Source organism: Mastacembelus armatus, chromosome 20 (genome assembly GCF_900324485.2).
Source record: "Mastacembelus armatus chromosome 20, fMasArm1.2, whole genome shotgun sequence".
Lineage (NCBI taxonomy): Eukaryota > Metazoa > Chordata > Actinopteri > Synbranchiformes > Mastacembelidae > Mastacembelus > Mastacembelus armatus.
In genome coordinates this window covers 7896158-7917474 of record NC_046652.1, presented here as the reverse complement: position 1 = coordinate 7917474, position 21317 = coordinate 7896158, and the positions used below count along the sequence as shown (strand labels likewise).

The 21317-nt window shown below is 40.5% G+C and overlaps 2 protein-coding genes across 3 annotated transcripts; one reads left to right on the top strand and one right to left on the bottom strand.

The window, feature by feature from the left end:
• Positions 1-1121: 1121 nt before the first annotated feature.
• rnf6 (ring finger protein (C3H2C3 type) 6) lies at positions 1122-10436 on the bottom strand. Its single transcript, XM_026292441.1, has 4 exons — positions 10344-10436; positions 8379-8534; positions 7399-7563; positions 1122-5269 (listed from the first exon to the last, which is right to left on the bottom strand). Exons 2-4 carry the CDS (start codon positions 8524-8526, stop codon positions 3531-3533), a joined length of 2052 nt encoding a protein of 683 aa, XP_026148226.1. The 5' UTR covers positions 8527-8534; positions 10344-10436; the 3' UTR covers positions 1122-3530.
• A 1966-nt stretch (positions 10437-12402) lies between these two features.
• Positions 12403-20876, top strand: cdk8 (cyclin dependent kinase 8). 2 transcript variants are annotated; one of them, XM_026292657.1, is made up of 13 exons: positions 12403-12845; positions 14074-14149; positions 14589-14699; positions 15715-15855; positions 16702-16759; positions 16845-16976; positions 17085-17228; positions 18034-18103; positions 18270-18342; positions 18443-18540; positions 18888-18966; positions 19128-19286; positions 19856-20876. In XM_026292657.1, exons 1-13 carry the CDS (start codon positions 12718-12720, stop codon positions 19979-19981), a joined length of 1395 nt encoding a protein of 464 aa, XP_026148442.1. In that variant the 5' UTR covers positions 12403-12717; the 3' UTR covers positions 19982-20876. The 2 variants fall into 2 exon arrangements, with proteins under 2 accessions (XP_026148442.1, XP_026148443.1); XM_026292658.1 differs by lacking the exon at positions 15715-15855.
• The last annotated feature ends 441 nt before the right edge of the window (positions 20877-21317 follow it).

Genomic DNA, 21317 nt, shown 5'->3' with positions numbered 1-21317 from the left:
AAGCAAAGTTCAGTTGAACTAACTTTATTGTTACCAGTATGTAATTTTTGACTCTTTACTTACCTGTTACTCCAAATGGTGGTGTTCAGCTAGTTGGCTTCAGCAAAGAGCATTCACATCGTTTTACCGCCTTCTTGGTCTCTACAACTTTCCTGCTTCTTCCTCTGCACTTGACTGGTTAAAGGCAGGTCCAACCAGGGTTCTGGCTCACAACCACCATCCAAAAGTTAAGAGCGTGTGTGAAGATTCTCAATCATCCAGGTGAAGCTATCTAGAGGTTGAGTCATGGCAACTAGATTTCTAGTTCTTGGGTCGAAACCTTTCACTACTCATCCAAGTAGCTTCGCCAGGCCTGAGGGAAAGCTGGTAGGAATCTCAAATTTATCATTCCTATTTTGGCTAGGGGTGGAGTGAAACCAACCTGAATGATAAATCTGAGATTCCTACCATCTCTACCATGGATGAGTAGAGAAAGGTTTCGACCTAAGAAATCCAGTTAACATGACAGCCTCTAAGTCATGGGTCTCAAACTCCAGTTCTCAGGGGCCACCGTCTTGCCTGTTTTCCAAGTATTCCTGCCCTACCGACTTATGATTACCTGGATAAGGTGTGTTCAGCCAATCAGAAGCTGCAAGGGCAGAGATACTTGGAAAAGAGGCAGGAGAGCGGCCCTTGAGGACTGAAGTTTGAGAGACCTGATCTAGACAAATTAAGGGTGTACTGCATTCTCAAACCATGCTCAGGCTCAAAAAATGACATTGCTTGAATGAAGAATTCCAGTTTAAAGTCTTGCAGCAAATTTAAGTGGTCTGCATATAAAAATACATTTAACCACAGCCAGTCAATCATAAAGTTCTGATTAAACAATCATGCTGATAATTTCCAATTATTTTAATGAGATAAAACATAAAATGGACAGCAGCTTTGTTTAATTTTTTTCAGTGTACAGTACCAGTCAAATATTTGGACACTTTCTCATTCAATTCAATGGTAAAATGTGTCCAAACGTTTGACTGGTAGTAATACCAAAAATATTTTAAGTTTTTTTTACATTTTACAAGATGTTCCTTAGTAGATTTATTAAGTAATCTAAAACAGGAATCGCACAAAAACTGCAACCCTTCATGAGATAACACTAATTTTAATGTTTTCAATGGAGATGTTACTCAGGCATTACCAATGTGAACAATGAACAGCAAAAACAAATTATATTGTTTTCTCTCCATATTGCACAACTCAACACTAAATTGCAACTCAGAACATATTATTTTCCTTCTGTGTTTTATTTGAATTTTGCTCCTCATATGAGTAATGTTCATAATTTCAAAGTGTCTAATTTTAGTTGGTTACTTTAATTGTACTCATATGGGGCTTACCGTATTTTCTGGACTATAAGGCACACTGTTTTTTTTACTCTTCTGGCTTGTCCAGCGACTTATACAGCAAAGCGACTTATAGCCTACGTGTATATATACAGTAATTTTGTTGAGTAATCACTAGCGTTTCATGGCACTCTAGACTCAATTGAAGGTAATATTGCACTGCAAAAAAAAAAACATTTATGTTCACACTAAACTACAGCTCCTAGTGTAACAAGTGAAAATGCTACCCAAAACAAAAGAGCTATACTGCAGACTTTAAAGTGTAGGTAAAGTATGCAGCTGAAACAAAGTTTGTAGCGAGTGTTAGAATTCAGGCAGCCCAAGAGATGAGGTAGACACGCGGGTTCTTCCCCTCCACCCCGATGTTGGCGCAGTTTTTTAACGATACTTGACATGGATGAATGAATATTGCAATGTACTTCTTGTTATGCCTAGCCTACATTCCTCATAGATTCATTTTGACTATAATTAGTATAATTAGAAATGTGACGTATACACGTTATTTTCTGTTCAACAAGGCTGTTTTTGCTAAAAGCGACTTATACTCCAGTGTGACTAATAGTCCGGAAAATACGGTCTGAGACCTGCAGAATAATACCCATTTCAAAACACCCTGCTCTAACAAATCCAAGTAAATCATACATTTCTTATCCATCTGTAAAGGGACACTTTGGAATGGCTGTTAGAAGTTTAAAATAGAGTAGGCTAAAAAAAAAAAAAACAAATACAGGATTCCTGATGGCATGTAAGAAGCATATTTCTTTAAAACCTTTAAATACAAGCATTGATGTGTTATTTACAGTTTGTACTGAATAAATCACGTCTATACGCAATTTGTGTAGTCCTTTTATGACAGAGATGTCCCATGTATGACGAGTTAAAGCGAGAGTAGTCAGCAGTGGAAACAAGAGCTCCTTAAGTATTAAGGCCATCCATTGACATGGGCCTCTGAAGCTTTGTGACAGAGATCAGTGAAACACATCACATGAGCGCGAGAGGGGGACAATTAAATTACAGAAAACAATAGTCTAAAAAAATAAACTTGTTAATTCTCTGCATTGCTAGTTTATTAATTTTTTTTTTTTATTTATTTTTTGTACATTTTTGGTGTGCCATTCTTCAACACTAGTAGGGCTGTGCGATATGACCAAAATCTTGTGCCTTGATATAGATCATTTCATATTCACGTAACCAGGCTAAACATACGTTTAAACCTATTCAGGACTGTCTCCTCACTGCTTGGGGAATACTCTGGGATGCATCTCCCAGAAACAGTCGGGATATTGCTCTCTGCTACACTGTAACAGAGGAGGACAGGCAAACTGGATGCACAGATGCAAAAGCAGCCATTTAGTTAGCACCCTTGAAGTCTTTTTCTCTTGTAAAGGTAGACCACAATGTTTGAAAACATTTCCATTGAAGCACAATCTCATTTTTGTCTGTCCTTGTGTTTTCCAGTGAAGTGTCATCGTCTTCTTGTTCTGGTGCACCAAGCAGCAATTGGCTCAATATTGCCACTGGTGGTTGGGAAGTCATCCCTGTTCACCATGATGAAGGATATCTCAAAGCTCTCATTTCTGCTGAAAGGGATGAGGACAGAGGAGCAAGGAGGCTGTCTAGAGGAGTTATAATCGAGGATACACAAGTGCATTTTTCACAGAAGTCTGTTACAAACTGACACGCCCCTTTATCATAAATCAAGTTGTGACTGGATGCTTCACATTAAGGACTGGAGAAAAATGACTTGTCTATTAAAAAGATCGCTGTCATTACAGTTTTTAATGCATTTTTTCCTTGCATCTTGGGGTAAGAAGAGCAAGGAAAAGACGCAAGTGAGGGAAACATTGATGTAATTCTCGAACCCAACTTTTCATGTCCACACCCATGCAACCATACCATGTGGAACAGTTGTCCAAATGACCAGAAATACTGCCGTAAATTGCTGCACAAGGAAATAAACGATAATAATATGAAACAGATGTATTTCTATCCTCACACAACATTTATCATCATATTGCCCAGCCCTAAACATAAATTATTCTTTCAAAGAAATAAAACCACAAGAGCACTATGTACATGCAAAGCCCACTTGGGTCTGCTCTGTTCAGCCAGCCAGCAAAATGATAGTTATGTTTGTGAGCAAAGAGGTCAGTTATGATGCACTGTAAGTATAGGCTGCCTGCAGATGGGGCAAGTGTTGTTTTCAGAGAGCCAGCGGTCGATGCAGTGAATGTGGAATTCATGAGAGCAGGGCAAACGACGCAGCTTGTTGCCCTGTGCATACTCATTGATACAGACACTGCATGCGCGACCCATCTCCCCTTCCAGGCTGGCCTGACCATAAATGCGTGTGGATAGATTGTCAATTTGCTCTTTAGTCAGGCCCCTAGGGTGTTCATCATCTTCTTCATCACTGAGCAAGAAGTGTGCTAACCGCAGGATGGGTAAAGTACCATTTTCTACCAGATTGTTTGTGTCTCTGCTGACGGCCTGTCCCTCTGTGGTTCTCACAACCCTTTCTCCGAATCTGGCCTGCACACCCTGGTCCTCTTCATTTCCCACCAGCCGTAACCTCTCCTGATCTACCCCACCTATACCAGCATGGCTAGCTGCACCCTCAATTGTATGCAAATGACTGTCTGGTCTGGTGTTACTGCTGATGCCACCAGTATCTGTGTGGATAGATGCAGCATTTTCAGAATCAACCTCTGTCTCCATTAGGGAGCTCAGTTCCCCAAATCCAGTCATGATCTGGCGCAAGATGGAACGTAGGGCAGTGGAGTTGGGTTCCCCCAAGCCAGTCTCACTGATGCGCCTCAGAGGAATCCGGATAGTGCTCACATAAGTGCGGATCCCTGCTCGCTCAGACCGAGAGATGGTACGTCTAAATCCACCACTGTCACTTTCAAAGGTTACAGTATTTTCAGCAACCCGGGCATGAGAACGCGTTCTGCTGGCGATGCTGTCCCGGTCACGGTTTTCACCTGGTCGAATCCTTCTCACTTGCAGGTCCAACATGATGGTTGGGAGACGTCTTACCACTGGACTTCCTGCTCCCATTACATGTGATTCACTCTCACGCTCTCCTGTCTCTACAGCTGGTTGTGTTAAAGCTGCAGGTTCTGCTAAAGAGCTTGTCCCACTACCTGGTTCAAAAGTACTACTAACACCACTATTGGATGGTGTAGTGGTACTGGCAACAGGTATTCTATGCAAGGGCGAACGGCTTCGCCTTTGCCTTGATGAGCGAGATGAAACCGCACTCCCTGATGCAGCCCTGCGTACAGAACCACGTGATCGAGTCCTATTGCCACGTGATTCATTTTCCACAACTGGGTCCTGAGGCCTAGACTGGGGTGATACACGGGGGCAGTCTATAGAAGCAAAGACCTCATCATGACCTTGTTCTGCTTCTGCGCTGATGGCCTGAAGTTGCAAAGGTGTTGTTTGATCAAGAGGAGGATTGAGAACAGTGAAAGGTGCTGCAAAAGAGTGCAAAGTGGAACCTCTCCTTTGAGCAGCAGTTGGGGGGGCCACTGGTGCAGAACGTGCAGGTGGACTCACCGAAAGAGTGGTAGTGCTTCTGCGTCTGCGCCGGGTTGTTATCCTTCTGCGTACAGTCAATGGACTTGAGTCCGATTCAGTCACTGGCATCTCTGCAGTATCCCCCGTTTCATTATGCTCCCCGGGGTCTGGCTGATCATGGTTGATGTTGATCTCCAGGCTAAAGCGGAATTCGCCACTGTTGGGATTGGTCCGGCTGACAGCACGCCATGTCTGGTTGCCACTCTGCCCACTGCGAGTAGCATTACCAGTGCGCCTGAAAGTGTTCAGCCACTCCAGCAGTGAGTCGCCATTTGAAGTGTCTGCTCCAGATTCAATGCCTCCTGCAAAAAAAAAAAAAACAACAAAAAAAAGTGAACTAAAATGTATCCATCCAAAAATACTAGGAAAACAATAATTAAAAAAAAAAATTAAATGAAGGCATTTCATTGTCTACTTAGAAAACCCACTCTTTTAGCAGTTTCAAACCTTTTACCAAACAAGTATTGTCTTTCATGGGACTAAACCAGATTCAATGTTGTTATTGGCAGTGTTTAAATGGAAGATATGGCGATTTCAGGTTTATAGATTTATTTCAGGGGTCAACATTAAAATGCTCACATGGTTTTAAATTAATAAAACCATTTTATTTCTGAAGCAGCTCTTTTCCCCTCGGTATGTGCAGTAGGATCAGAAGCACACTTGGAAGCGAGACAACTGCTTCTGTGTTGTGCACTGGGCAAGCAATATTCATTCAAGCTAGGAACATCCCATATCATACCAGCACATTAATGAGACAAAATTGCAAAAAGCATAACTGGTCCCCTTTAAACACTGTTCTTGACATCCACTCATGATATATTGCTGTTTTATTATCTTTTTATACCTACTTCATTAATCAGTATTTTCACCTTAGCAATATGGCAATGCTAGTAGGGAACACTAGATAATAAGAGATGTCAAGTAGCATCTATTCCATATCCAAATATCTCAGACTCTGAAGTACATCACTGCTGGCAGAAAAATAATACTGCAACACATACCACGTTTCAAGTTAAGATGGCATGACTTCCTCCCGCTGACCCTACTACCACTTTGTCAATTTAGACAATTTTCCAAGTTTGCAAATTTGATCTACCATTCTGTAGAATTAGACGTGTAGGAAACCCCATCTCTGGGGCTTAAAGGTTTGGGCAAGAGCAGGAACCATCTGTGACTTTGATGCATCATACTTCCTGCAGGAGAAAACTACAACATATTTTCAGATAATTTCTTCATTTCTGTGCTTCTACACATCACTCAAGTGTGAAATCCACTTTGTTGCAACAGTATACCCTTTGCATTTGCTTTAACCTTAGGCTAGCAGAGACGGGCGGAGAAAACAAGGCAGTGGGAGTGTACTTCAGAGTAGAGCAGAGTCACATCTGTGCTGTGAGCTGTAACAAGCTTTGACAACTGGTTAGTTACTTTTCTCTTCACACCCAGCTGATCAAGTTTCCTGACAGGGCAGATCTACCACATCCTACATTGAAGTGAGCAAATCATTGTGAAGATGTGCCACTGACGAGTTCCATTTTGGGTCCACATACTACTGTAAATACATTTGTTTGAACACCACCATTCTTGGTGTGGTAAACGGTTGGTGGCGATACAAATGAGACCAAAGAACTCTACAGATCCCTGAAAAGGAAGTCATGAAGAGCAGGCAGCATGAGCAGCAAACACAGACAGCAATCTCTCTTATCCAAATCAACACCCCAAAGAGAGGCAGACCATCCACGGGAAAAAGATGGCCCACAATGCATTTCCTCCTGATGTTCAGAAAAATAATGTGGGGCACTCGCCAAGGAAAGTTTAAAAAATTAACTGCTGCAGGCACTAAAAGGCTGGATACACATCAAGTGCATCAATTGTTGTTTGTGTTTTACAGATCAAAAAATGTTTCCTTTCATATCACGCATAAGGAATCTCAAACAAGGGTGGATTAAACAACCAGGAAGACTCCTCATACATCAAAAATCAAAATTATGATGTTCAAGCATATGTAGAAACCGTGGTGGACTGATGTAATAAAATTCCAGTTTAGCAAGATCAAAAACTCATTTCCCTTGCAGTTTATCATGTCAAAATGCATTACAGCATGAATTATAAATGCTATTTAAGTGGTCATATTCATATGCATTTTCTCATGCTGTGTCAAACTGTTTCATGCCAATAAAATAATTTTTCAGAGATATTTTGATATTGTTGTATAATCAATGCCTAATTATCTATCGATTTTGTAACAGTTAAGATGGTGATACTACAATCATGGTGGATGGTGATCCACTGTTGCAATTTTGCAACATTTTCTCAAAATCCTCCAAAAAGAAAAACTTTCTAAAACCAGCTTAAGAAGGAGTAAAACAATTTTACACAAATAAAACCAATGCTTGGGTTTCAGAGGAGACAAATCCCTCCCTATCCACCATACCTGCCCCTTGTCTCCCTCCAGCCCATCTCTCCTGTCCCTCACTGCTACTACTTTGCTGTTCTCCAGCATCAGCAGTCTGCAAGCGCTGCTCAGTATGGGGCTGAGATGAAACACGCTCTTTTGCTCCATCAAGACGCTGCTGCAGCTCCTCAGCGGTAACCTCCCCTGTAAAACACATCAAAAGGCTCGATGTTATGAGTTGACAGTAGCGGTGTGAACATCTTACATTTGGTGACTGTTACACAGTAGGCATGTTAAAAATTTTATATTCTTAGTACTAAGTGAGTAAGGCTGGCCACACACTAGACGATTTTATGCCAGATTTGCCCTCTCCTGTGAATGTGGGGGTGTAGCCTGATTCAAGGTTTATCACAACCAATTATTTCTCTAAACAATCCTCAAGTGTGTGGTGTCTTCAAGATTATTTTATTGTTCCTGATCAGAGCAGAGCTTTGACATGTTTGATATTTACAAGAGCAAGCATCTCGGAAAACGTCATCCACCAAATGTACTTTTACGCCTCTCAAACTTGGTAGCAAATCAAAACAAAACAAGCACCAAAAGGAGCATTGATAAAGAAGACATGCTTGTTGGATTATGCCAACAACACGGGTGGCTTTTTAATGAATTGTTTAAGACGTACCACAATAGGGCTAACAATGAGAAGGCGTTGGTCGTGAAGTCACATTTGATCACACAAGTTTCTGTGAAATATTGTGTCTGTGGAATCGCCAACATGAAATCATTACTACAAAGACCAGGTATCTGGTCTCCAGGTCTGGTCAAATCCTCTAGTGTGTGCATTCAGAGAATCATAATATTAAAAATCAGCTGAAACTGTCCGTATGTCTGGGGTCTCCCACATTTTCAAAATCGGTGAAGATTTTAAAATCAGCTAGTGTGTCCCCAGCCTAAGGCTACACTGGCAATCTCGATTAGCGTATTGACAAAACAAAATGTTTTGGAGTTTTTTTTCTCACCAGGAGTGCCCAGCAGGTTGCTGTCTCTCATTAAGCGGTACTCCTCTTCACTCAATTCATTGATGAAGTGATAGTATGCCTCCTCCCGTTGAAGACGCTCTGCCTGTCTTTGTCGTTCGTCTGTCCCACCAGGAGGGTCCATCACCATAAGAAGTGCTGAGAGATGAGTGAAGATGTTAGTCAGCTGTATGATGTCATCTAAAGCTTTTCAAAAGTAACGTGGTGAAATTCTGCAACCTCACTGTTCAAGAGACAGTTGTCGTGACAGTATGTTGCACAATAAAAACAGGAAAATGGCTCTTTAATCCTGTTTTGCATGGAATGAGGTTTGAGACAATAAGAACTGAACAGAAATGAGGACATTGAAGTTAAATATTTTTTCAGTTTCAAGTCTCATTTTTTCAGTTTCTACTTTCCATTTTTCAGTTTCAGTTCTAGCACAAAAGTCTCATGGAGGTGGGTGTTACAGGACCTTGGTTTCATTAGCCAGCTGGTTAAGCGTGACTGAAAGTCTGATTATCTGCAGCATTTGTCTGTGACAAATATATGTCAATTTCATTCGGCTGTAGCCTACTGTTTTACTCACTTCAGCCAGTTTCACAAGCCAAAACATTTAATCACATTGTTCATGAAAAACCTGTCCAGTCTAATAAGTTTTTTTCTGTCTCAGATTCGCTTTATTTCATCCTTGCGTGTAATATTTTAAAGATTATCAACCATCCAGTACCTTTGTAGAAAACAGCTGTAGCTTAGCTGTAATTACTTTTTGGCAAGGAGAATAACTGTATTTTACTAGTTATACTGGGTGTTTACAGATACTTAAACTGGTACAAAGGTACTGGATGGTTTATAGACTACAGCAGGAAAAAGCTCGGGTCAGAAGAATGATTTCAACAGCTTTCTTTTAACTTATTTTACATCTAGCTCACATCATTATCATTATAGTGCAGTGTCCAAATATAAAAGGCCATGTTGCAGATAATCACAGACTGTTTGTGACCTACATTCAGGAGCTGCGACTGAAGAACTACTGATTAACTACTGCTTCCTTTGGCCACTATTACAATTATTCAGTTATCATTTTGTCAAAAACGCAAGACATACCTTTGGACTACCACAGGCACGCACGCACTATTCTATTTTCTAACTTTATTACAGTTTGATTCCTACAAAATCAGCTGAATATGAAGAAAAACCAGGCCATCGTCACATTTAACAGGCTGAGTGGTGTTGCACCTGTAATCAGTCTGTAGCTGTGTCCCAGTTCAGCTCTTATTGTCTCAAATCTCATTCAACAGTTTTGTAAAGGTAAAGAGCAAACGTTTTGTACCACTCCTAATACTACAGCAAAAACACAATGTGTTTTTTTTTTAAAGTGGGAGCTGCTCCAATGGGTTAATCCTTACAAAGAAGACAACGCCATTCAGTTTCTATGGAAATAATCCAGGATACAGTGATTAACGAGCTGTAATTTCATATAAATTATAATGTGAATCTACTCCCTGCAGACGAGACAAGTCCTAAACACAACCTAGTCCTCCTGAGAGCCAATACCGGCCAATGTAAAGGAGCAGGCCATGTTGCAGGCAATGAAATCCAGTGGCACATATGGCGATCCTGGTGAGCCACAATCACCAGTCTGGGTGAAGAAGGAGACCTTCCTGTCGGCGATATTTAAGAAATAGACCAAAGACATACCACTGCCTGTCAGCAATAACAGCACTGCCACATGGACTGGACCGTTCAGGGATGATAAGTGTCGTTTTTAATGCGCAACTCTTTAAGTGCTAACCGAGCGTTAGCATGTTAGCACAACTGACGTTACCAAACAGCTGTGAGCCGGAATAACTCCGCATATTAATATCGCAGGCGCTTTTATACAGCACATAACGTACACAAAACCTAACATTTAACCATAGCGCGATGTTATAACAAATGACAATTGCTTTTAAAGAAATACAGTACCTGACAAAGCAGCTGTAATATGGACGGTTTTCGTTCCCTCTCACACCAAGATGGGACCAGAGCTTCTTCTTCTTCTTCTTCGTTGTCGCTTTTTCTTCCTCTGCGAATTGTTGGCAGTCTGCAAACAGCTTTTAGGTGCATTATCGCCACCTCCTGGTCTATATTATATTATATTATATTTATTAAATTATATTGTATTATGTTATATTATATTATCCATCTGTCCATTATCTATACCCACTTAATCCTATTTATGGTCACAGGGATCTGCTGGAGCCTATCCCAGCTCTCTTTGGGTGAAAGGCAGGGGTCCACCCTGGACAGGTCACCAGTCCATCACAGGGCCACATAGAGACAAACAACCTCACACACTCACACTCACTCCTATGGGCAATTTAGAGTCACCAATCAACCTGACATACATGTTTTTGGACTGTGGGAGGAAACCAGAGTACCTGGAGAAAACCCACACAAGCACAGGGAGAACATGCAAACTCCGCACAGAAATGCCCCTGTTAGGTTTCGAAAAAGGGAACCTTTTTGCTGTGAGGCAACAGTGCTAACCATACTGCCAACATGGGACATATCCCAACATTTTCTGTAGCCCACAACAGTCATGCTTGCAGTATAAGGCTTACTTATTACCATGAGTTTACCAATCAAACCAGTGTGACCGAAGCTCATCCCCGGTACAAGAGATAGATAGATAGATAGATAGATAGATAGATAGATAGATAGATAGATAGATAGATAGATAGATAGATAGATAGATAGATAGATAGATAGATAGATAGATAGATAGATAGATAGATAGATAGATAGATAGATAGATAGATAGATAGATAGATAGAATATCCACCTCCTTCAGATTTTTCCTATTTTCTTTAACAATAATAGCTCTTCTGTGCAACATTACTTGTCATTTCCTTTCATTTCTGATGACCAGTGATGGTACATTAGACATTGGTACATTGAGTGAACCTGCAAGCAGTTTACTTGCTGAGTTTACAGTTAGGTTGAATGTATTCCACATATTTGAACGTTGCCTTTTTTAAAGTAAGGACAAATGCGCACAGTTATTCATACCAATAATGCATATATTCTCGTCACTATCAACAAATATAGTCATGTTCCAAATTATAAAATTAACTATTATGTTTTAAATAGAAATAATACAAATTTACACCCTCTACAATTTTCAGTATGGTGCTAATACAGTATGGAGAAGAGTATGTATGTTTATACCTGATGTTAAGGAGTATGAAGTAAAGAGGAGGGGGAAATGTTAGGTGGTATTTCATCAAATGGCACATACATCTTATGGTCCAGCACCATTACAGTAGGTACTGGCTTTTAAATGAGCATCACTATATATAAAATAATCAGCAACTACTAAATATTTCACTTTCACTATTTCTTGTTTTGTCAGTTTTGGTGATTTGTAAATGTTGTGGATATTCAATAAAGAATATCAAATTTAATTACCAAGTAATATCTGCACTGTTTTTGTACCATCATTTTCTCTGAAGGTTGGTTATTGTTTTGTTGTTTATTTGTTGTAGGTTATCTCACACACAGGTATCAGATTTTAACAATTATTCATTTTTTCCTGATGGAAATCATTCCTGGGATATCCACCAAGGCAATATGTTACAATTCTGAACCTTAAGATTTTGCTTCAATTTGTAAACTTTTTGGAACATTTAAAATAACATTTCCAAGCTGATTTTATTTTATTTAGTTTCTTGTTATTTCCTTCATTAAAATGGGCAAATATTATTAAATTTGATCTTATTCTGTTTTGTTTTATTCCATTTAAAGTAATTTATATGTTCATCTTTATTCAGCTAGTGCATGGATTTGACCCATAAAGCACTTTAGCAGTGAGATATGTCACAACACATAAAACAGGTGATCTGTTTTTCACCATACAGGTGTTGTGTTGCACATGTGTAATTTTTTAGGAGTAGGACTTTCCACGTGGTGCACATTTTCTTAAGCTCTTTCTCTGCTACAAGGCTCTCTTTGCGACGTTTTACGACAGTGCCGTGCGCCAATGCGCCGTCGTTACCGAGTGAAGTGCGTCCCTTTGGAGCAGATACCGGCTGGGAGAAACGCAGCAACAAGAGAAAGGATTATATTTCGGGCTCGTTTTGTACCCGTAACGCCTCAGAGCACCTCACCACCGCTCCCGCACGTTAAATTTGGCCCGAAAAATCGATGTAGAGTCTGGGTTGAAGCAGGAAAGTGCCACGCTGGGGAAGGCAACTAGCTGAATTACCAAACCGAGCTCGTTGGAGTGGCCTGGTTGCCTCCCAAGCGACGCTTCAGAAAAGGAAGGAGCGCACACATTTTAGCGCAAACCGGGGTGAAAATGGACTATGACTTTAAAGTGAAGCTGACCGGCGAAAGAGAGCGAGTCGAGGACCTATTTGAGTACGAAGGATGCAAAGTGGGAAGAGGCACCTACGGCCATGTATACAAGGCGAAGAGAAAAGATGGGTGAGTTGATGACCAGCAAGGCCTCTAGCGGGCCGGTGAACCCTACGCCAGCCCCCTCCCTCTCCCAAATACATTGCAGTACTTATCTCCCACACACACACACCTGTAAGAGCAGGTTTATTTTACTAAACACAGCGCTTTGGTGGGGCACGGTGTGAGCATGCAGCAGGTACATGTACTAGAACTTGTTGATGGTCTCACTAGGCCTTTTTATTATATGAGGTGGAGATGGGGGGGTGGTTGTTTTTTTTGTTTAATTAAATGTCTCTACACCCCCGTGATGAGGATATGCTGCCATCCATCAGGATGAACGGGTCATAAGTAGAGAAGCAAATATAGATGCCTTTGTGTGTGTGTGTGTGTGTGTGTTCAGTTGTTTGTGTGACACAGTTACAATCTACCATGCCTTAGTTTTTGGTCATGTTTCCTTCATGCTCTTTTTGTGCTCGTTTGTTCTTAAGCTCACCCAACCTTCATTTTTAGTTTTTCACTCGTGTTGGCCTTATATCAAAGAAAGATGACATGAGATACGAGGTGCGAAAGGTCCCCAGTTGGATTCAAATTGGATGCTCTGGTTTAGATTTAGCACTTCAAGACCCAGGGCCACCAGAGTGCCACCCACATTTCTTTCTAAATCTTTTATCCATTTCCCATTTTCCGACTGTTTCTAATGGTTGTCTGTAACCATCTTAGCTGTGTCTGGACTGGAGCTGGAGAGAGCCGAAGGCAGCTTGTACCAGGCCCATACTAGGCCCATTATCACAGCCCGGACATACTGGCATTTGTAACCACACAAAAAAAGCCCTTAAGTGTTTAAAGATGTTTGTGTTCACTTTAGGAGGCTGCTGTTTATGGGACTCTCTGAGCTAATTTGTGCTGCAGCAGTTGGACAAAGCCTGCAGAGGCACAAAGCATGGGTTTATGAGATGATTTAGGCCAGGGGGAGGGAGATGTTGTAACCGATTCATTCAAGTGAGAGCTAGTCCCAGTACTCGGTTTGTCCCTTGCCAGCTGCCAGACAGGGCCCGTTTCCTCTCCCCTTCTATTATTTTGAGGCTCAGAGGTGAGCTTGATTACACAAATCTGGAGGTAATGTAACTCAGCCTCTTCTCAGAGTCCCTGTGCCAGCTGCCAAGTGCCCCCCTTCATGTTTCTGTGCAGACAGCTCTCAGGGGGCCCACAGTCTGGTCTGGTGTTGATGTTGTTCTGCCTCTCTCTGTGTTTGTAGGAAGGATGATAAGGACTACGCCCTCAAGCAGATTGAAGGCACTGGCATATCCATGTCAGCCTGCAGAGAGATTGCAGTAAGAAATGCTTGGTTTACTCTTTCCCTTTTGTTTGGTCTGTTCATGTCATTGCTCGGTGGTTTTTACAACAGCTCAGTCACCTTCCTTCACAAAGTAGCTTTTGTTAAGTCATCAACAACAGACATTGAAATGCTAGAAAGAACCAAAGAAGGGGAAAATTTGCAGACTTGAATGTAACGTGTACAGAGAGTCAACAAAATATGAACGCCATCTAAATCAACACCTAAACTTATAGTTTTCAAATTGCGTTTACTTATGCATGTGTTTATTATATCATGTCCATCCAGTTATGGAACATTTACAGTCTAAAATACAGTCAATTCTTAATTTTTCACACTTGACACGTTCAGTGACTTGAACAAACTGGCTCTTATAGGTCATGCTGTCTGCCATGACAGTGTGCTGTCAGTCCTTTGATTGGGTTTATATATTGCAGCTGCTGCGGGAGCTGAAGCATCCAAATGTCATCTCACTGCAGAAGGTTTTCCTGTCACATGCAGACCGTAAAGTATGGCTGCTCTTTGACTACGCCGAACATGACCTCTGGGTAAAATGAACACACGGCACACACTGGAGATGCTTAGCATACTTTAGCAAACATATTGTGAATATGCAAATATGAGTGGCAATGCATGTGGATATTTTCTGTGGGATGCTTTGTTAAACATTTGTTTGTTTAGCATTAACACATGCACGTACTGAGGCTAAAACTAAAGCAGTCTAATCCACCAGTCCTGCAATTAATTGTCTATAATGAAGGTGATACTGTTCAGATTTTGTTCAAAGTTTAGAGACATGTTGATTCAACTGTATAAATGTGCTGCTGATAGATTTTGCTAATATTTCGTCCAGCTCATTTGTATAATTGACGTTAAGCTAAATAACAGAAGTTACTATTTGTGTACTGTATTGTACTACAATTCATCAGTGGCACAAATTACAACCTCTTAAATGATCACATAATTTGATCAACATTGGTGAAACAGTTTGAACAAAACCTGAGTATTATCACCTTCATGAACAAGGACTTAATACTCTTGTCAATACTGTCTGTTATTACCATTTGATTAGACTGCTTTAGTCTTAGCTATGTTTACACCTAATGAAATGGCACCTGAGTGAACCTGCAAGCAGTTTACTTGCTGAGTTTACGGTTAGGTTCAATGTATTCCACATATTTGAACGTTGCCTTTTTTGAAGGAAGGACAAATGCGCACAGATATTCATACCAATAATGCATATGTTCTCGTCACCATTAGCCACTTGTAAGGAAGCAGGCACAAAATGGTGCTAATAATGTACTGCTAAGCCTCATTAAAATACACTCATTGATCAAAACATTTTCAAAAGTCTATCTTCTGCTGCTTTACAATTGGCAGTGTACTGCAAGTCAGCAAAAAATGCCATTTTCTGCAACAGTCACATTCCCATTTCTAAGGAAGTGGAAACACATGCCACAAACATCAGTCTTACTCATTTTGGTTGTTGAGCACAAAATATTGCATTTAGGTGAACATGTTCAGACACACTACAATTATTAGTACTATCTTGTCTTTCCATAGCACATTATTAAGTTCCACAGGGCGTCCAAGGCCAACAAGAAGCCACTTCAACTGCCTAGAGGAATGGTCAAGTCTCTGCTCTACCAGATCCTGGATGGCATCCATTACCTCCATGCCAACTGGGTCCTCCACAGAGACCTTGTAAGAGGATTGGGGAGGGCAGAGAGACAAGGGGAATGTGATGAGATGAGAGAAGGTGGAGGGAGAAACCATTTAAGTAGAAAGGAAAACAAAACAACAGTTGGTGAAAGATTGGATTGTTATGGGGAAGATAATCATTTGACGATCTGTGAGGTTGTATCAGTCTGCATGTGTTTAGTCAGATGTTCACAGGTTTTGCAGACACATGCAGGCAGGTTTAAGTTGACCAAAATAGGCATGCAGTAATTTGTTGATCACTGACTGTACATCTGTTCTACAATATTTTATGTTATAGATGTTTTAGTGATACGATTATTATGAACAAGCATTTAATTTAATCTAATTTTAATTATTGATATTTAAATTTAGTTTTAAGTTTTGTATTTTGCAGTTTTTTTTATATATATTTCTCTCAAATACTCTCAAAGTAGTCTTATGAAGCCAATTTATTTTTCCTTTGCATTACTGCTGGTCAGTGCAAGATTGAAATGGTAAACCTCCACTGTAGTGGGCTGCAGTGGGTATATTGTCTCCACTAGAGGGCAGCAATATAGAGTTTTGATGACCAAACACATGCAGGTCTGTAGTTTAACAACTGAGTTAATCAAAGATGAATGAAAGGGTTAAAGGTTTGTCCTTATCCGTTTCTAGTGTCTAAAGACAGAGGGTGTTATATGCTGTACAGATTGTAAAGCCCCTTGAGGCAAATTTGTGATTTGTTATGTTGGGCTTATAAATAAAATCTTACTTGACTTTACTTGAAATAATCTGTTTGCTGTCTCATAATCTCATTTGCCATTATTTTTTAAAATATTTGGACTGTGTATGTTTCTTTTTCTCCATCAGAAACCAGCTAACATTTTAGTGATGGGAGAAGGGCCAGAGAGGGGTAGAGTAAAGATTGGTATGTATAATGCCTCTTTTTTTAAAAATTATATGTAGTGTTTAGCTTTGCTCATACTTTACCAGCTAACATATCTATTCTGCAGCGGACATGGGATTTGCCCGTCTCTTCAATTCACCGCTGAAGCCTTTAGCCGATCTCGACCCAGTGGTGGTCACCTTCTGGTACAGAGCACCTGAACTGCTGCTGGGGGCACGGCACTACACCAAAGCCATCGGTGAGAAATGTGCAACACAGACTGTGTTTGGAGCTGCTCATATGGAAATATATGGCTAGATCTACTGGCTTTAATGACAGGTTAAGTCAGTGTGTGCTCTCCTTTCAGACATTTGGGCGATTGGCTGCATCTTTGCAGAACTGCTCACATCTGAGCCCATATTCCACTGTCGCCAGGAAGACATCAAGACCAGTAACCCCTACCACCATGACCAACTCGATCGCATCTTTAATGTCATGGGCTTCCCTGCTGGTGAGGCTTCACTGCTGCTAGATTTTGAGGAAAATATTCAGAGAACGTCGTTTACTTCTTTTCAAACCATTAAATACAGATGATTTGCCAGAAGGGAATCAAAAGGGGAAGCAATAGCTTGTGACATTAAAGGAATTAGTTACTTATGTATAGATTTTTTGGAAAAATCATATTAATGGTGTTTAGCTGCTATTATAAGAGTCTTACACAATTGTGTTTTAATTTTGAGTGTAAAAATGCTGTGGAAGTATAAGCACATTCTGTTGCTAGCACAGGCAGATTATTTCCCTCACCTTCTGTCACCTCCTGCTCCTTTTATTTAGTCAGTAATCTGATCTGTGTACTCGCAACATAACTCCAACTCACATACATAGATGTTTATTTGCAAGGCTACATTTGGGCCGATATTTTCCAGTTCACTTGAGCTGCTTCTACATTTCTCCTTCTACATTTCTGCTGCTCTAGTTGTGTAATGCACCAGTCTGTTTGATGGGTTTTGTTTTCTTTCCTACAGAATCAAAACAAAACTGAAGGAAATTTTACAATCCCCTTCCAAAGTTTGGCAATTAAAGCAATTGTCTTTCTTTTTGAAAAGTGAATAGATAATTGATGTGAATGCCTTTTTCCGCTATTGTGTGTTCAAGTTACACGTTAAGCTGAATACTTGTCTTGTTGTAACAGCAGGTTGGGAAGTCATGACTGTTTGTGCTCAGAAGAATTGTAATCCAGACCCTACACCCTAAATAATCTTTTCCTGAAGGGAGGGTGTGATATGTTGTAATCCTGTCTCCCCCTCATTTGACAGATAAAGACTGGGAGGACATCAAAAAGATGCCAGAACACTCCACACTGATGAAAGACTTTAGAAGGAACACGTGAGTCTGCAGAGCGCCACTGTCCCAGTTTTCTAAAAGATCTGAAACAAAAGTCAAAGCAAAGCAATGTATTGGCAACCAGACATTTTACATAACCGTGTAACAACCCTGCATGCTCTCATGTTGGTGCATAGTATTAATATAATCTGCTCACTCTCAATTACAGATACACAAACTGCAGCCTAATAAAGTACATGGAGAAACATAAAGTCAAACCAGACAGCAAAGCATTCCATTTGGTAAGTGAAAATGCCTCAGTAATCAGTATAAATGCATTACCGTTAGGCCACGATTAAAGGTTTATTGTTTTAGGCTAACACTGTGTGCAATTCATTAAAGCTGCAGAAGCTGTTGACCATGGACCCAATCCGCAGAATCACATCTGAGCAGGCCATGCAGGATCCTTACTTTTTGGAGGAGCCCCTGCCCACCTCTGAGTGAGCCATTGCACACATAGTTGTACTTCTTTGTAAGGAGAATCACTGACATAATGCATTCCCTAGCCCCTCACTCTAATCTTAACCATCACAAATAAATGCTTTTCCCCAATCCTGAACCATGACCTAAACCTGATTCGTACCTTAAAGTTAAGAAAAAGTCTTAACCCTTGAAGACCAGCCAAAATGTCCTCACTCCCAGAGAATTATTCTCAAAGTGACCCAGACAAAGATAGAAGTATAGCTTAAGACGTAGTCTATATTTAATTTATCCATATTATGACTTAGTGACATTTGTCATAATAAATGTGTGATGCAGACAAGCCTCTTTTCTCTTTTTTTTTCAGTGTATTCGCAGGCTGCCAGATTCCCTACCCTAAAAGAGAGTTCCTTACAGAGGAAGAGCCAGAGGACAAGGCAGACAAAGTAAGAAATCAATGTGCCCCATGTGTAATTTTTAATTGGAGATGGAGCAATAGGTCTGACCAAAATATAATCACACTGATAATGTATGTATGTGCCAAAATCAAATTGTGATTTTTTTGTTTGTTTGTTTTTGTTTTTTCTCTTTTTTTTTCGGCTTGTAGAAGAACCAGCAGCAGCAACAGGGAAACAACCACACAAATGGGGCAGGGCACACTGGCAACCCTGAAAACAGCCATGCCCAGGGCCCGCCACTGAAGAAAGTGCGAGTTGTCCCGCCCACCACTACCTCAGGCGGCCTCATCATGACCTCAGACTACCAGGTCAGTCTCTCTGAAAAAAAATATTGTTAGAAAAAGCTCGTATGGAAATGGTCAAATACTAAAAAAAGCTACCTGGATAATTTTGATATTGTATATAGCATTTCATGCTCACTCAAGTTATGTTTTTTCTTTTGTAGAAGAGTTTAATTACAATTGTTCTACCCACCTTCCACAGTCTCCAACAGGCATGAAATGCCAAAACCCTGGAATTTACTAAAAAGGGCTAATGGCTAATTTGTAATTGTCACATTGCCTTAATATTAATTTTTCTGTGGATAATATGATTTGGGCTCCTACTACTCATGATTTGGCAGTTGACAAAGTAATGGTGTAGTTGTGCCAACTAAATAATATTAGCCTTTTCAAGCTAAGAACTGGATCACATGTATTCCATGTGTATTTTACTTCATTACAAATATTTGAAAAGTATTTCCTGAAAATTGATGGAGATACTGAAGTTTTCTGTGTCAAATTGTCTATGACTATCACCCATCATCTAAAAAAAAATTGGAACACAACCAAAGACATTAATTGTATTTAATAAATATTAATATTCTTTGCCTCTGCAGCGCTCCAATCCACATGCTGCCTACCAGAACCCTGGACCAAGCACATCACTGCCCCAAAGCAGCATGGGATACTCCTCTACCTCCCAACAACCCCCCCAGTACTCCCACCAGACCCACCGCTACTGAAACATCCCTCCCACTCATACATGCACACATTTATACACACACATATACAAGCATACGCAGCCCTCACCACGCCCACCAGAACGAATGTATGCAGGGATGGGATGTGGAGATGTCCAAGGCAACAGTGCCCCTGCTGAAATCCTGCCCCGCAGAGGGCACCTTTTCTGCAGCAGTCCATGGGGCTGGGATGACAATAGTCTCCCCTTCTTCAAGATATCGCACCATAACCCCAGTATTAGAAGCAACGGTCTAGAGCAAAACCTGATGGGTGAAACACAAGGCGGGAGGTTTATTTGGATACTGTGTTTGAATCCAACTTTTTTCTGTTACTCAGACATGAGAAGATGGCCTAGTTTTAGGGGGACACATGTTAATCTGTTATGTTATCTCCTCTCCTCTTCTTCTTCACTTTCCACACCTCCACCTACCCCAGCGAATTACCCTCTTTATGTCGAAACTTGGATGAAACTGAAAGCTGCTATGTGACTGCCAGCGGTGACAGATTCCCTGTCCGTCTGTCCTCCTGTCTGTCTGTTTATTTTGTGCGTGTGGCCCTGTGAGGGCCAGAGTTGAGGACTTAACTAAGCTGCTGTGAAGCATGCAGGGAGGTTGTGGAGCCCTCCCAGCTGAGATGTTGAGGGTTTTTGTTCAGAGGAAAAAAGGTGACAGTTTAGTAGTTTATAATTTAATCTGTTTTTATGGCAACAGTGGCAAAGCAGCTTGTGCTAGCTGAGGAGTCAGCTGCTATATGCTGTGGGCAAGCCTTACAACATGATGACAACCAACCAATCGCATGGAGGCTGGCAGATGGAACATGCATTGTACTGTATTATATTGAAATATTTTACATGAAGCAAGTATCCTAACAATAAAATTGGAACATTGATATTGTTGATATTTGGGAGTGTGTATGTTCATACAGCATCTGTATGATGCAAATGTTAGAAAATCACAATGTTTTTTTTTTTTTTTTTTTTAGTAGTCTTTTCTGATTTTTACTTCAAAACAACACCCACTGTCAGAAAAGTTACTTATAAGGGCACATAAGAAATTTTTAAACATCTCGTTGTTTTTGGAATAAAATTTCTGGGAGATGAATTTGTTTAGATTTTTCTTAGTGTTCAGGATATCGTGCCTTCATTTAAGTATTAAAGAAATAGACTAGATGAAGTAGGGCTGCAAATAATGATTATTTTCATTATGAGTGAGATATAACCCCTGAATCCAAAGAGGACCTTTATCTACTGATTAAAATGGAAAAAAAGTTACTTTTTCTCCATTAAGCAAAAAACTACAGTTTTCCTGTTTTGATATTTTGAAACCCCCACAGTGCAGC